This window comes from Dendrobates tinctorius, unplaced genomic scaffold (genome assembly GCF_039654945.1).
Source record: "Dendrobates tinctorius isolate UK_male_01 unplaced genomic scaffold, ASM3965494v1 ptg000127l, whole genome shotgun sequence".
Classification (NCBI taxonomy): Eukaryota; Metazoa; Chordata; class Amphibia; order Anura; family Dendrobatidae; genus Dendrobates; species Dendrobates tinctorius.
This window is the reverse complement of record NW_027361795.1, coordinates 20,601,467-20,618,321: the sequence shown is the minus strand read 5'-3', so window position 1 is coordinate 20,618,321 and position 16,855 is coordinate 20,601,467. Positions and strand designations below refer to the sequence as shown.

The 16,855-nt window shown below is 46.3% G+C and overlaps 1 protein-coding gene across 2 annotated transcripts in view; it reads left to right on the top strand.

Moving 5' to 3' along the window:
• ACACA (acetyl-CoA carboxylase alpha) overlaps positions 1-16,855 on the top strand; it is a 624,740-nt gene that overhangs the window by 150,414 nt on the left and 457,471 nt on the right. For both annotated transcript variants that reach the window (XM_073542564.1, XM_073542565.1), the window contains exon 28: positions 7,894-7,983. In XM_073542564.1, coding sequence (XP_073398665.1) covers positions 7,894-7,983 — 90 coding nt within the window. The remainder of the gene's footprint in view (positions 1-7,893; positions 7,984-16,855) is intronic.

The following is a 16,855-nucleotide window of genomic DNA, read 5'->3' as shown; positions in this document are numbered from 1 at the left end:
TGGGCACGAGATATTGCCGCTGTGCACGATATTGACGCTGGGCACGAGATATTGCCGCTATGCACGATATATGGCCGCTGGGCACGAGATATGGCCGCTGGGCACGAGATATGGCCGCTGGGCACGAGATATGGCCGCCGTGCGCCATACGGCCGCCTTGCACCATACTGCATCATTGTGCTTCATATGGCATCATTGTGCTTCATGTTGCATCATTGTGCTTCATAGTACCTCTGTGCATCATATGGCTTCATAGTACCTTGGTACATCATACTTCATCATATGGCTTCATAGTGCCTTTGTACAGCATATGGCTTCATAGTTCCCTTGTGCATCAGACTGCATGCATCATGGGGCTGCATAGTACCTCTGTTCATCATACCGCTTCAGGGGGCTTCATGGTGCCTCTGTTCATCATATGGCATCATGGGGCTTCATAGGGCCTCTATGCAGCGTGTTGCACTATGTGGCTTCATAGTGCCTTTGTGCATCGTATTGCATCATAGCGCTTTATAGTGTCTGTGCATCATACAGCATCATATAGCTTCATAGTCCCTTGGTGCATCATAAGCCTTCATAGTGGCTCTATGCATCATATTGCTTCATAGCTCCCCATAGTGTCTTGGCACATCATATTGCGTCATAACGCTTCTGTACAGCATAAGGCTTATGTGCGTCATATGGCGTCATAAGGCTTGGGTACCCCTGCGCCTCGGGGTCATTTGTGGGTCTTAATACCTCTGTGCTTCATAGTACCTCGGGTGCTGTGGCTTTGAGCCTCTGGCTGTGGGCCTCTGGCTTAGACCTTCTGACTTGTGCCTTTTTGTGCGCCGCACCTTGTATGGTCGGCCTACCACTTCACATTTTGTCTCAGGCCCCAACTCTGGTCTTCGTGTTTCGGGACCCAGACCCAGTTTCTATTGCTTCATTCTTGGCAACTGGACTTAGCCAGACGAATAGTTATGCTTGAATTGGCCTAGTAACTTAGCATTTCTTCTATTTGGAACAGAACTCTCAAATGAGTTACTGTCTTGGGTGCTAAAGGCAGGGCCCCTTCATAGTTAGCTTTTAATGGGGGACATACGTCTCTGGGGTTCATCCTTTAAGTGGACATATTTTGGGTGCAGATAATCCTATAAGGTGGAAGAAAACAATTCTTCCCGACTCCACATAGAGCAGTCGGACTAGTTTCCTTGATAGACACCCGGTAGGCAGATTCTTGTCCCATAAATCCGTTGTATTATGTTTACCAAGGGTGGCATCACTACTTTTTGTACCTGGTGGCGGTTCAGCAGCTCTCCGTCAGGTGGCAGAGGTTCCCATACTCGCTGCTCTTACAGGAGTCAGGGCTCCTAAGGTAAAGAACCTGTATCCAGGACTCTCGCAGTTGAGAACCCATAGTCCCTCTGCCTCGCAGTAGTCAATCCCCTCTGCGATGGGAGGAAACCTACCTCCCTCTAGTTATAGAGTTTGGTTCCTCCCACCATAGCAGTCAGGGGTATAAATATCTCTAAGAAGATTGCCTTTTAGGATATAACATATAAATAAGTTGACACATTTACAGTGTCTGGGCTAATGACTTGTATAGAAGCACACACACACTTACTCTCCTCAGTTCCAAAGTCCAGACTCCCCGTGTCTAACATCAGTAAAACAGGGGTGAGGATCCACATTTCCCTTTCAATGCTTCTAATGAAAAGCCAATGTTGGTAGTGGCAGGAGAGGTTACCTGCCAGATGGAGTATTTCCTTAGTCTTAAATAATATCCAACCCTTTCTTGCGGTTTAGACATGTAAATGATTCAGAATACACATGAACTCCTGGATGAGTAGGGTACATACGTCTCAATGCTCCGCTATTTTCCATGTACTGTTATTGCTCTGATCTTCCAGCGGTGCAGGGTCTCTGGCCTGCAGGTCTCCTTGTAGTATGGTAAGCTGGTCTCTAGCCAAGGTTTAAGCCGAGCCCAGGAGGACCGACGAAGGAACTATCCTGTGTGATAGGCACATACAGCGAATTACTGCTCTGTACAGTCCTCTTTGTGTTGTGGCTGTGGTTATCACCATACCTTTTGCTGGGCAATAAGGTTTTAAACCTATTTCTGTGACTGCGGTGTTCATAAGTATCTATCACAATAACTGTAATTCACTGCGGTTCATTAGTGGTATTGGGGTGCAACAGGTTGTTCCACTGCAGATCTTGTTTGCCACATTCATGCTGAAATTGGCCATTATAGACATATATCAGACACTCACTACGGTGATTATCTTTGTAGATCCCTTTCGATATCTATATTCTCATCTTATAGATAATTTCTATATCTAGCCTGGTTCTTACCTAGAACTTTGATCCTGGGGCTTCTGTACCCACCCTGAGACCTTTGCTTTGGTATTCTCCATGGTGCTGTCCGGAGGGACGTAAGGGAAAAAGGGAATTAGACCTACCGGTAATTCTGTTTCCTGTAGTCCCTAAGGACAGCACCCTTAGTTCCCTCCCTTATGTTTGTCTTTAGGCCTGCATGGGATAGATCGGCAGATTGTTCATCCATCAGGTCATCGTGGCTCGAGATTGGGATGGAGCTGCTAAAGGGTCTTACATACTCGTTTGTAAGGGCGCGTTTAGACCATTTCCATCCATCCTCGGTGGTACTTTGAAAAAACACTGGAGGGTGGAGGTGGGAGGGGCCTTGTAACCTCTCTCTGATCCTGTCCCACTATAGGGCAAGGAAGGACGTCCTCCATGGTGCTGTCCTGAGGGACTACAGGAAACAGAATTACCGGTAGGTCTAATTCCCTTTTTTTGCAGAAAGCACACTAAAACTTAGCCACAAACTGCACACCACGATCAGACACCACATTCAGGGGTACCCCATGCAACCGGACCACATGCTACACAAACAATCTGGATAAAGTCTCAGCTGAAGGTAGTGTGGACAGGGGTACAAAATGAGCCTGCTTTGAAAATCTGTCCACCACTACCCATACCACCGTATTACCCCTGGATGAAGGAAGATTGGTAACAGAATCCATGGACAGGTGGGTCCATGGTCTTTCGGGAACTGCCAAGGGCATGAGCTCCCCCGCCAGCCGGCTATGAGAGCTTTTAGAACGAGCGCAGACCCCACAACCAGAAATTAGTTTTTTTATGTCAGAACCAAGGGTAGGCCTCCAAAAGATCCTTTGCCACCGCCAGACGCGTGGCTGATATACCAGGGTGAGCACTCAGCTTGGATTCATGGAACTCGTGCAACAGTTTAAGGCGAAGTTGCTCTGGGACAAACAACTTGCCCCCTGGCTTGGCCGCAGGAGCCAGCGACTGGGCCCCCTCAATCTCCCGTTCCAATTCAGACGAGATCCCTGCTAACACAACCCCAGGGTGAAGAATGGAGGACGGTGGATCAGGGGAAGACACAGGATGAAAACTGCGAGATAAGGCGTCAGCCTTGACATTCTTTGACCCTGGACGAAATGTAATAGTAAACTGAAAACGGGAAAAAAAAAAAAGCGACCAACGGGCCTGTCTGGGCGTTAGTCTTTTAGCAGACTCATTGTATGACAAATTTTTGTGATCGGTGATCACAGTAACCGGGTGACTGGCCCCCTCCAAAAAGTGCCTCCATTCTTCAAAAGCCAATTTGACCGCAAGAAGCTCTCTATTGCCTACATCGTAATTTCTTTCAGCAGCAGAGAACTTCCTGGAAAAGAAAGCACATGGCCTGAGGTTGGTTAGAGTGGCAGGCCCTTGGGACAACACTGCCCCCACCCCCACCTCAGAGGCATCCACTTCCACAACAAATGGTTTGGACGGATCTGGCTGTACTAACACAGGAGCAGACATAAAGCATTTTTTCAGAGTCGCAAAGGCCTCTTTTGCAAGCGAGGACCAATTTCTCACATCCGCACCTTTGCATGTTAAATCTGTGAGTGGTTTGACCACCTGCGAAAACCCCGAATAAATTTGCGGTAATAATTGGCAAACCCCAAGAAGCGCTGAAGACCCTTAAGATCTCGGGGTTGCACCCAATCCGCAATGGCCTGCACCTTCTTGGGGTCCTTGCGAAAACCCTCACAGGACACAATCCCAAAAAAAGACAATTCCTGAACAAAAAACACACATTTCTCCAATTTGGCAAACAGATGATTTTCCCTCAGTCTTTGGAGAACGGTTCGTACTTGTTTCAGATGAGAATGACTGTCGGAGGAGTATATCAAAATATCATCTAAGTAGATAACAAAACCACCAATGAGATCTGAGAATACTACGTTGATGAAATTCTGAAATATGGCGGGGGCATTGGTAAGACCAAACGGCATGACTAAATTTTCAAACAGTCCCTCGGTCGTGAGGAACGCCGTTTTCCATTCATCCCCCTACCGGACCCTTATCAAATTATATGCCCCCCGAAGATCCAGTTTAGAGAACCATTTTGCCCCTGATAGTTGGTTACACAAATCGGGAATCAACGGAAGGGGGTACGTATGCCGTACAGTAATCTTATTAAGCTCACGAAAATCGAGACAGGGACATAAACCGCCATCTTTTTTCTTTACAAAAAAAAACCTGCCGCCACAGGTGAGACTGAGGGACGTATGTGTCCCTTGCGAAGACTCCGCAATGTAATCCTTCATAGCTAAGCGCTCAGGGCCAGATAAATTAAACAGACGGGTTTTAGGCAATTTAGCCCCCGGGACTAGCTCGATAGCGCAGTCAAATGTCTATGTGGCGGCATCATCTCGGCCTCGCTTTCAGAGAATACATCTTCAAAGTCTTTCAGGTACTCCGGAATACCTTCCAGCTCGACAGATGGCACAGATTTAACAGTTTCAACCAGCAGTGCAGATTTATCACATAACTTAGAATCATTAAACCCCATTGAACAATCTCCCCCGTTTTCCAGTTAATAACTGGGCTATGGCGTTGTAACCAGGGCATGCCCAACACCAACCCTGCTGGTAGATTGTCCAGAACCAAAGAACTTAAGTTTTCCACATGAGTAGCGCCCACTCTGAGCGAAAACAAATCAGACATAAAGAGAATTCCCTCTTTAGTGAGGGGGGAGGAGTCAATGGCCACCACCTTGATCGGAACCTTGAGCCTAGCTGTCCCTATCTTGCAGCGTGTGACCAATTGGGAGTCAATAAGATTGATGGATGATCTGCAGTCCACGAAGGCTGTAGAGGAAAAAGAATAACCGTCCACTAACAGTTCCACATGAAGCAAAACCTTAGAAAACGAGGAAAAGGGTACCTGAGGGTCTGAGTAATCTCCCCGCTGACTACCCAGACCTAGTCATTTCCCGCCGACCGGGTAGAGGATGGGCAATCAGGACACTCCCTTTTCCAATGTCCCGTTTTACCGCAGTAGAAGCATAACTGCTTTTCCCTCCGGCGTTTTCTCTCCTTATCCTTCAGGGAGAGAGCGCCTACGTCCATGAGCTCAAAGACAGTCTCTTTTCCACTGGAGAACAATGGAGTCTCCACCTGCATCACCCCCCTGGCCCGCAACCTGCGGTCCATTCGGACGGCCTGGGTCATGGCGTCTTCGAGAGAGTTAGGTGGGGGATGTAACGCCAAGGCATCCTGCAGCCCGTCGGACCAGCCTCTGCGAAAGAGTCCTCATAGCGCGGCGTCGTCCCAAGAGACCTCTGTGGCCCAGCGGTGGAATTCAGTACAAAACCACTCAGCTGAGTGTTTCCCCTGACAGACGCTCATCACCATCTCCTCTGCCAATCGTACTCCGTCTGGCTCATCATATGTGTGCCCGAGGGCCTCAAAAAATGCATTCACCGACACTCTCTCAGGGGCAATGGGAGGAAGGGAAAAAGCCCAAGCTTGTGGGGACCCTCTTAATAAGGACATAATGACCCCTACCTTCTGGCTTTCGTCCCCAGAGGAACGTGGTCTCAAACTAAAAAAAAAAGTTTGCAACCCTCCATGAAGATCCTGAACTCCTTTTTGTTCCCAGAAAAGAAGTCAGGCAGTTTAACAGGTGGTTCTGGGGACACCAGAACAACATCACTCACCCCAGCCCTCATAGACCCAGCAGATAAAGCCCCCCTGCACTGTCTCAAAAACCTGCTGCTGAGAACAAGCAAGAGCTTGCTGCTCCAGAGATAAACCCTGAAACATCTGACTCAGATTTTTCATCTGTTCAGCCAGAGACTGTATGGGATCCATAATTCTCTGCACAAAAAAAACCCAAAAAACTTAATGGTCAGTTATAATGTCACGGTCCTGTCAGCGCTGGCGTGCAGCCACCGCTGAGCAGGGACTCACCCACACTGCAGGGGGGCTCGGGGTCAGATACGGCCGGGAAGCTCAGGCAAACAGGACCTGGAGACGCTGAAGTTAGCAAGCAGTGAAGGACCTACGATCTTGACTGCAAGGGGCGGGGCTTAGCGTCCTGCTGCCAGAGATCGGCAGGACACAACTACAGGAATGCTCAGGTCAGACAAACGGGGGTCATACACAGATAGCAGTACAGTACCAGGGATGGGACAGAACAGATAGTCGGCGCCAGGCAGCGGTCAAAGCCAAGCAGACATAGAAGGTACCAAGCAGAATCCAACAAGCAGTATCCAGAGAACAGACCGAGTCGAAACCAAAGTGTTAGGTAAACAAGAACACAGCACAAACACACTCAGGGGTCAACACACTCTGCCAAGGGCGAAAGTATAACTGACGGGGATTGGAGCGTCCTGAGGCTTTAAAAAGCTTTCCCAGAACCAAGGAGAGGCCACAATAATAAGCCCCAGGTGTGCAGGTAAGAGCCTGCACTGAGATCATAACATTTAACCCCAGAAGTGCAGGTCCACCAGCACTGGTTCCAGACATTAACTCCAAGCGTGCGGGTCCAACCCGCACTGGGATCATGATACCTTCATTCTCTTGGTCTGAGAGCTTTTATCTTTATAGTGTACAGCTCATTTACAAGGTGCTCGACACCAGAGCCTTAGGCGAGTGTGCTTAGTAGTTACATTCCAGTAAACCATAATATCCAACAATGTCCCAAAGTAAAATAAGCTATGGCACTTCACATAATACGTATACCAACAAATTCGGACTTGCATAAAATAGCTGAAAGAAGAGAACCATATATAATAAAAAAAAGGGAAAAAAAGCTAATCTTGTCCAGAAGGATAATCACATCAAGGAAAGAAATTAGTCCATGGATATCAGTATTAACAGCACGGGTTAAGTATAGAAAAATACACAGGGTTAATTAACCATATATCCCTTATGCTGTGTAGTATGTCAAACTAAAACAACCAGGGGATTGTGCAGGTAAGCACAAAAGTGTAAATACTATGCAGAGCATAGATTGGTCATTGATTCAATATACCAGTAAATAATTTATATTGTATAGTGCACATTACCTAGGCACGATAAACTACTAGAACAGATGATCCGGACTGATTAGCCATCTCCCCTCACCCCGACGTACGTTTCGCCCGTTGCCTCTTTCGGTGCTTACTTGCACGATATCCTGGTTGTTTTAGTTTGACATACTACACAGACTGTAGTTTATAGTTTATTACATATCTATTATGATTATATTATTATGTATAAATACGACTTTATTTGACTTTTGACATTTTAATGTTTCATTAATCTGAAACGACCCAGTTCAAGCATGAAACTCCTTTTCAGTCACAAATTTCTGTTACAAAATCTGCCGCATGTAAATGTACCCTGAAAAATACACCCTGCTGGTTGGGAAATTTGTGTCAGAGTTGGAGGGGCAATTCGGCTGTTATGCATTAATTTGTTTTGTATTCTTGTTTCAGCTACAAGAAAGTACTTTCAATTGTATGATTATAAATGTCTGTAAGTAATGTTTTTTCTCTTTTGTGTATCAGAGCACTGACTTCTGGGTTGTTTTTGTTTTTTTAAGAAACTGATTCTGTCAGAAACATCCATCTTCGATGTCCTTCCAAACTTCTTTTACCACAGCAACCAGGTGGTCAGAATGGCTGCATTAGAGGTAAATGTTTTTTTTCACGTCCTTGCCTATAGGATTCAAGATTTAGTGTATTTAACCCAATGGAAAGTTGTACTATCTTGTCAAAGGAATTTTGTGAGAAAGGGAGTGAGGTAAGTGGCAATGCTGTGTCTCTATTGTAGCTTTGGTGATGTACCGTAGTAAAGGCTCCTTTACGCGAACCAACCAGCAGCATTAAACGAATGCCGATCAGTAAATATTTGCAGATCAGCAGCCATTTAATAACCTGCTTACACAGGCAGACCACAATGAACTATGCTCACTTAGTGATGTGTAATCGCTTAAATGAAAGCTCATAGGCTGTCATTATTCTCAATGCGCTACCAAGAACAATGATCTTTTGTACAGCACAAAAGATCATTTCACCCGACTAACGAGCATTTTGCTTATTTATCGTGTGTTTGGCAGCCAGTTTACTCTGCAAGATATTTGTTGTGAAGATCTGAGTGGGTTGTAATAATCACCTAGGCAGGTTAATGAGGCAACTATTTTTTCATTCCTTCCATGGTTTTACAACAACTCTGGATAAATGGAGAAATAAAAAAGTCCACAAGATCGCCTCCCTGGGATCGGTAGTTCCACTGCCCCCGTACTAGGCAGTACTCACTGTCTCACAACTTTTGGTTGGCCCACAGATTTCGTATCTCCCACCAGCATTGTCTGTAGTCACGGTCCTCGCTCCTCCAGACAACAGATGACATGACCGTAGCACATGTATACAGCAACAACAGTCCTTCAGATAGATCCTTAAATACAGACATTATGTCCCCCATAGCACTTGTGTCCAGCCAGGCCAGCAACCGATCTCCAAACTCCAAAGGCCATCCATATGCGGTCACCAGGACCTCAGCAATAGATCAATGCCACTTTACAACCTCACCAACTCCCTAACTAAACTTGTGGCTTATTATTCTCCCTCCATGGGATCAACTCCCTGAATTGGCAGAAGTGTTCACACCCTCCTCCTCAAAGCTAACTGCTTTGGTGGAGGTATTATCCTCATGTGGAACCCATCACCTGGGACTGCGTGTGAGACCGCCAGCAACACAATGGGGACTAGTGGATAGGAGAACAATGGCTTGAGGCCCCTGAGACAGTAATTAGAGTAATGGTAGATTGCTTTCCTTGAGTACTAATCTTGGGTCTGGACTTATGTATGCATAAGATTCAGCCTGCATGTCTTCCTCTGCTTACTGTCACTGAATGGAAATGTTAATTATTGAGTCTGAACTGTCGAGCAAGCAAATCTCTACTAAAGCACAGCAAGCAAATCTCTAATAGAACAGCACAATAAGATTGACGTATCAAGTGCTCGGTGCTGAAAAAACTCTGCATCCCTTAGAGCCGTGGATTCCACTCTACATTCATTGATCCAGTAGTCTTTAGAACAAGGTCAGCTCCTCACAATTGTGAAAAAGCATTCTCGGGAATACTCCTTCACAATTATTTTGCAGTCAGGATGGACTTTTTCTGTAGTTGTCACTTCTGCCATGTAAACTAAAACTTGTGGAATACAATAGGATTTAGCGCTCCGGGGGATTTAACAGGGGATTTTTTTTTTCTTGGACAGTACATATCATAGTTTTAAAATATAAATCATATTCTTTGTGGCAAGAAAAGCCGAGGACACTTGTTTTCACTGTGCATGTCATTTGCTAACATGTGCGCAATAGATGAAGTATTTTTCACCTGTCAGAAAGTCTGCAAAAAACTTTTATATTTTTTTTTCTGCTGCCCTGTCTGCAGATTTATGGATGGTTGTCAGCAGGGTTTGGTAGGGTCACTAAATATAGAGTAAGGTACTGAGCGTTGCACCCAGCCATCAGTAGCATAGTCCCCAGCCCATCAGCGATAGAAGGCTGTGTGCCAGTACCATAGATATTACCTGAAAAATATATCTTTATACAATGTTAGCCAGTGGAAGAAAATATTCAAAACTGAGAGTCCTCAGTGCTGCCCTTTATAATGGTAGCCTTTGTTACCTTGTACTGCTGGAGAGCATTGTCTCTGACACTGTTGGATCTAAAGGTACTGTCACACTTAGCGATGTACCAGCGATCCCGACCAGCGATATGACGCGGTCAGGATCGCTGGTACATCGCTACGTGGTCGCTAGTGAGCTGCCACACAGGCAGATCTCACCAGCGACATTGCAGGGGTCGGGGGTCGTTACTTACCTGTCAGACGAGGCGATCCTGACGTCCTCCCGCCCCCGTCCACGCGTCGCTCGTCGTCACAGCAGGAAGCGCAGCAGGAAGCTGACGACGAGAAGCGGTCCAGGACTTTCTCGCGCGACCAGCGATGAGCAGCGGGGGAGCGGTCGGAGGGAAGTATCAGACATAGCGATATCGCTAGCAATATCACTATAACGTCACAAAAACCAGTGATATCGCTTAGTGTGACAGGCCCTTAAGCTAATAGGAGTTAGGCTGCAATGAATGGTTTGGAGAAAGACAGGCAGGGTAAGCGAGTAGCTCCGGCTTCGGGGTTTGGGTAGAAACTCTTCCTAGTTCTTCCATCTTCGTCCTCTGATTGCACAGCACGTGGCAGCTGTTTTAGTGCACACGTAGTTCAAATAACGGGAAAAAATTGCACTCTGGACTGTTTGTAGATTTACAGATGGTTTGCAACCCAGATGTAGGACAATTCCATGATATGCTCAGTAGATCACCAGTGCGCTATTTCTTAGCTCTGTACTCTGAGTATGGATCTTCAGTGTTCTGCACATTCATTGTAGCTGAATAAAGCCTACAGTATAGAGAGAAAATGGCAGCGATCGTTATTACCATAATTAACAGGATACTTTTCTTTTGGTCCCTATTCCCTTTACTAGATTACCAATATCTTGTGCAGAAATTATAGTGACCAGGTGTTATTAGTGGGTACTTTCAGTGATCCACTTAAAAACCTTTTAGGATATGCATCTGTGTGTAAATTAAAGTTTGTACTTTACATTTAAAATATAAAAAAAATATAAGACTCTGTGTTTCATCAGCTTTATTTACTCGTAAGGCCCTTTTACATTTAGCGATGCACCAGCGATCCGACCAGCGATCCCACCCGGTCAGGATCGCTGGTGCATCGCTAAATGATCGCTAGTGAGCTTTCATACAGAAAGATCTCACAGCGATGCAGCAGCGACGCAGCGCACGATACTTACCATTCACACACAGCGATCCTGACGTCCTCCCGCCCGCCTCCAAGCGTCGCTCGTCGTCACAGCAGGAAGTCTCAGCAGGAAGCTGACGACGAGAAATGGAGCCGGACATTCTCGCGCGATCAGCGATGGACAGCGGGGGAGCCGGTCGCTGGTAAGTATGACACATAGCGATATCGCTAGCAATATCGCTATAACGTCACAAAATCAGTGACGTTTTAGCGATATTGCTAGTGATATCGCTTAGTGTAAAACCCCCTTTAGGCTAAACACTGTTTAATCCTAGTGAGAGGGGCTTGCATTACCGTACCCTTTACTTGCTTCTGGATGATGTCCGCTGCAGTAGCAGAAGTATGGATAGCTCAATAGATAATTGGTGGAAAGACTTAAATACTAAAACTGAGCTGGACTTTCAACACACTTTGCGTAAATCAAGAGTACGGACATTTATAAGACACTTTGTCATGTATGTTATCATAGAAATCGGCGTTTTTCCCTTCACCCATGACAGCACACCTCAGAGAGGGATCCGCCGCGCCAGGACAGGAACCTACTGAGATATAAGGGGCGGCACCTCTCCCCCGCTTCAGTTTGGGTTCCTGTCCTGGAAGGAACCCCACGGTCGGCGGTGCCTGTCATGGGCAAAAGGAAAAAAAAAAAGAAGGAAAAAAAAAAAGAAGAGCCCAGCCCCGTCCCGGCGCAGGAAGAACAGGTATCTTACCTGTACCGCCGGCCGTCGGGTGTTGGAAGCACAGTCCCCGAGCCCTCCGGGGTTCCGGGTTCGTGTTTGCGCAGGTGGGATCCTCGGTGGCTCCGGGGAGCCCCCACCGCGCCGCCCTCCCCTCGCGCACGCCGCATCTCGATCCCCGTGGCAGGGGAGAGACGCTGGCTTCTTCCGGCCGCTGAAGTCAGCGGCGTTAGGGATTCTGGGTGCGCCGGCTGACGTCAGCAAAAGGCGACGGTGTAATGGCGCTGGGTGTGACGCCGGCCGGCTTTCGGAAGCGGTCGGTCGGTCGCGGGGGCGGGAGGGGGAGATGCTCACCAGGACGGAGGCGCGTCATTTAAAAGGGGAAGCAGCGGCAGGCCGAGCGGTGCTAGATGGAGTCATATCAGGAGCGTTCAGTGTCCCTGCCTCTCTCACAGCCCTCTGGCAGAAAACATGGAAGCCGTTGAAACAGCAGTCGCCCCAGCTGCAGGCCGGGGGACTCCTCAAGGTCCAAAGAGCACAGGTCACGTGCTCCGACGCAGCCTCCGAGTCCGGTACCCTTGATCTCGGGTGGTGAGTGATCTTCGTGAATGCTAGCATTTTTTTAATAGGGTTTCTCTGTCTATGCTTGACCCCGTAGGAAAGGCCCAAAAAAGCAGGAAGCAAGAAAAATAATAGGGACTGCGACATATGTAAAGCGGCCCTAGCAAGAGACTGGCAGAAAGATCTCTGTGCCGGTTGTATTCAGCGAACTATGGCGGAGGAAGCGCCTAGTTTCGCGGCTAATCTCATATCTGCCCTTAGGTCGGAAATGGAGGGTTCAATTAAGACCCTATTGAAAAAAGGAGGAAAGGTAGAAAGGATCCCCCTAGTTCTCCCTCGAATTCCTCTTCAGCCTCGTCCCAATCGGAACAGGCGTCCTCATCAGACTCCTCAGACAGTGACACAGGGGGTAAGCCATGTTTTCCGGTGGAAGACACAGATGCCCTCCTAAAAGCCATTAGGACAACAATGGGCCTACAGGAAGAGAAAACGACAAAAACCCTAGAAGACGTTATGTTTGGGGGCTCCAAGAGATGAAAAAGCGTACCTTTCCGGTGAATGAAAGGATTCAGGCACTCATAGAGAGAGAGTGGAGGAAGCCTGAAAAGACAGGGGCTCTTCTCTCCACCTCTAAAAGGCGATACCCTTTTGAACACAAGGACGCGGAAATATGGGACAAAGTCCCAAAAATAGACGCGGCAGTATCCAGGTCTTCAAAAGAATCGGCTTCCCCTAGAAGATTCAGGGGTTCTTAGAGACCCACTAGATAAGAAGGCAGATTCATATCTGAGGCATGCATGGGAAGTGACAGCAGGAGGACTAAAGCCGGCGATAGCGGGCACCTGCACAGCACGCTCCCTCATGATCTGGCTGCAGCAGTTGGAAGAAAAATTAGCATCAAGAGTCCCAAAAGAGAAAATATTGGCAGATATGTATCTCTTGCATGGGGCAGCAGCTTTTTTAGCGGACAAATCGGCGGATTCTGTGAGGTTAACAGCCAAAGCAGCAAATTTATCAAATGCTGCTAGACGAGCACTTTGGCTTAACCCCTTCACCCCCAAGGGTGGTTTGCACGTTCATGACCGGGCCAATTTTTACAATTCTGACCACTGTACCTTTATGAGGTCATAACTCTGGAACGCTTCCATGGATCCCGGTGATTCTGACATTGTTTTCTCGTGACATATTGTACTTCATGTTAGTGGTAAAATTTCATTCAAATAACTTGCGTTTATTTGTGAGAAAAACGGAAATTTGGCGAAAATTTTGAAAATTTCGCAATTTTCCAACTTTGAATTTTTTTGCCCTTAAATCACAGAGATACGGCACACAAAAAACTTGATAACTAACATTCCCCACATGTTTACTTTACATCAGCACAATTTTGGAACCAAAATTTTTTTTTGTTAGGAAGTTATAAGGGTTAAAAGTTGACCAGCGATTTCTCATTTTTACAACACCATTTTATTTTTAGGACCACATCACATTTGAAGCCACTTTGAGGGGTCTATATGATAGAAAATACCCAAAAGTGACACCATTCTAAAAACTGCACCCCTTAAGGTGCTCAAAACCACATTCAAGAAGTTTATTAACCCTTTAGGTGCGTCACAGGAATTTTTTTGAATATTTAAAAAAAAATGAACATCTAACTTTTTTTCATAAAAAAAATACTTCAGGTTCAATTTTTTTTATTTTACCAAGGGTAACAGGAGAAATTGAACTGCAAAAGTTATTGTGAAATTTGTCCTGAGTACGCAGATACCTGATATGTGGGGGGGAACGACTGTTTCGGCGCATGGCAGAGCTCAGAATGGAAGGAGCGCCGTTTGACTTTTTCAATGCAAAATTGGCTGGAATTCAGATTGGACGCCATGTCACGTTTGGAGAGTCCCTGATGTACCTAAACAGTGGAAACCCCCTACAAGTGACCCCATTTTGGAAACTAGACCCCCCAAGGAACTTATCTAGATATGTGGTGAGAACTTTGAACCCACAAGGGCTTTACAGAAGTTTATAACGTACAGCGGTACAATTAAAAAATCATATTTTTTCCACAAAAATGATCTTTTCACCCCAATTTTTATTTTCCCAAGGGTAACAGGACCCTAAAAGTTATTGTGCAATTTGTCCTGAGTACGCTGATACCCCACATGTGGGGGTAAACCACTATTTCGGCGCATGGCAGAGCTCGGAAGGGAAGCAGCGCCATTTGACGTTTTTGGCTGGAATTGAGATCGGACACCATGTCGTGTTTGGAAAACCCCTGATGTACCAAAACAGTGGAAACCCCCCACAAATGACACCATTTTGGAAACTAGACCCCCTAAGGAACTTATCTAGATGTGTGGTGAGAACTTTGAACCCCCATGGGCTTCACAGAAGTTTATAACATAAAGTCATACAATTAAAAAATCATATTTTTTCCACAAAAATGATCTTTTCACCCTCAATTCTTATTTTTCCAAGGGTAACAGGACCCTAAAAGTTATTGTGCAATTTGTCCTGAGTACGCTGATACCCCACATGTGGGGGTAAACCACTATTTCGGCGCATGTCAGAGCTCGGAAGGGAAGCAGCGCCATTTGACGTTTTTGGCTGGAATTGAGATCGGACACCATGTCGCGTTTGGAAAACTCCTGATGTACCAAAACAGTGGAACCCCCCCACAAATGACACCATTTTGGAAACTAGACCCCCTAAGGAACTTATCTAGATGTGTGGTGAGCACTTTGACCCCCCCAGTGCTTCACAGAAGTTTACAACGCCCGGGCGTGAAAATAAAAAATTCGTATTTTTTCCACAAACATGATCTTTTAGTCACCATTTTTTTATTTTCCCAAGGGTACCAGGAGAAATTGGACCCCAAAAGTTGTTGTCCAATTTGTCCTGAGTATGCTGATACCCCATATGTGGGAGAAAACTACTGTATGGGCACACGTCGGGGCTCGGAAGGGAAGTAGTGACGTTTTGGAATGCAGACTTTGATGGAATGGTCTGCGGGTGTCATGTTGCCTTTGGAGAGCCCCTAATGTACCTAAACAGTGGAAACCCCCCACAAATGACACCATTTTGTAAACTAGACCCCCCAAGGAACTTATCTAGATGTGTGGTGAGCACTTTGAACCCCCAAGGGCTTCACAGAAGTTTATAATGCCAGGGCATGAAAATAAAAAAATCGTATTTTTTCCACAAGCATGATCAATTAGTCCCCAATTTTTTTATTTTCCCAAGGGTAACAGGAGAACTTGAACCCCAAAAGTTGTTGTCCAATTTGTCCTGAGTACGCTGACACCCCATATGTGGGATAAAACTACTGTATGGACACACGTCAGGGCTCGGAAGGGAAGTAGTGACGTTTTGGAATGCAGACTTTGATGGAATGGTCTGCCGGAGTCATGTTGCCTTTGGAGAGCCCCTAATGTACCTAAACAGTGGAAACCCCCACAAGTGACCCCATTTTGGAAACGAGACCCCCTAAGGAACTTATCTAGATGTGTGGTGAGCACTTTGAACCCCCTAGGGCTTCACAGAAGTTTATAATGCCCGGGCATGAAAATAAAAAAATCGTATTTTTTTCCACAAACATGATCAATTAGTCCCCAATTTTTTCATTTTCCCAAGGGTAACAGGAGAAATTGGACCCACAAAAGTTGTTGTCCAATTTGTCCTGAGTACGCTGACACCCCATATGTGGGAGAAAACTACTGTATGGACACACGTCGGGGCTCGGAAGGGAAGCAGTGACGTTTTGGAATGCAGACTTTGATGGAATGGTCTGCGGGTGTCATGTGCGTTTGGAGAGCCCCTGATGTACCTAAACTATTGAAACTCCCCACAAGTGACCCCATTTTGGACACTAGACCCCCCACGGAACTTATCTAGATGTGTGGTGAGCACTTTGAACCCCCAAGTGCTTCACAGAAGTTTATAACACTCGGACATGAAAATAAAAAAATCATTTTTTTCCACAAAAATGATATTTTTGCCCCCAATTTTTTATTTTCCTAAGGGTAACAGGAGAAATTGGACCCCAAAAATTGTTTTGCAATTTGTCCTGAGTAGGCTGATACCCTACATGTGGGGGTAAAACACTGTTTGGGCGCATAGCAGAGCTTGGAAGGGAAGGAGCACCATTTGACTTTTTCAACTCAGAATTGGCTGGAATTGAGATCAGACGCCATGTTGCATTTGGAGAGCCCCTGATGTGCCCAAACAGTGGAAACCCCCAATTCTAATTCCAACCCGAACCCCAACACACCCCTAACCCTAACCCTAGCCCTAACCCTAGCCCTAACCCTAGCCCTAACCCTAACCCTAGCCCTAGCCCTAACCCTACCCCAACACACCCCTAGCCCTAACCCTAACCCTAATGGAAAAATGGAAATAAATACATTTTTTTTATTTTATTATTTTTCCCTAACTAAGGGGGTGATAACGGGGGGTTT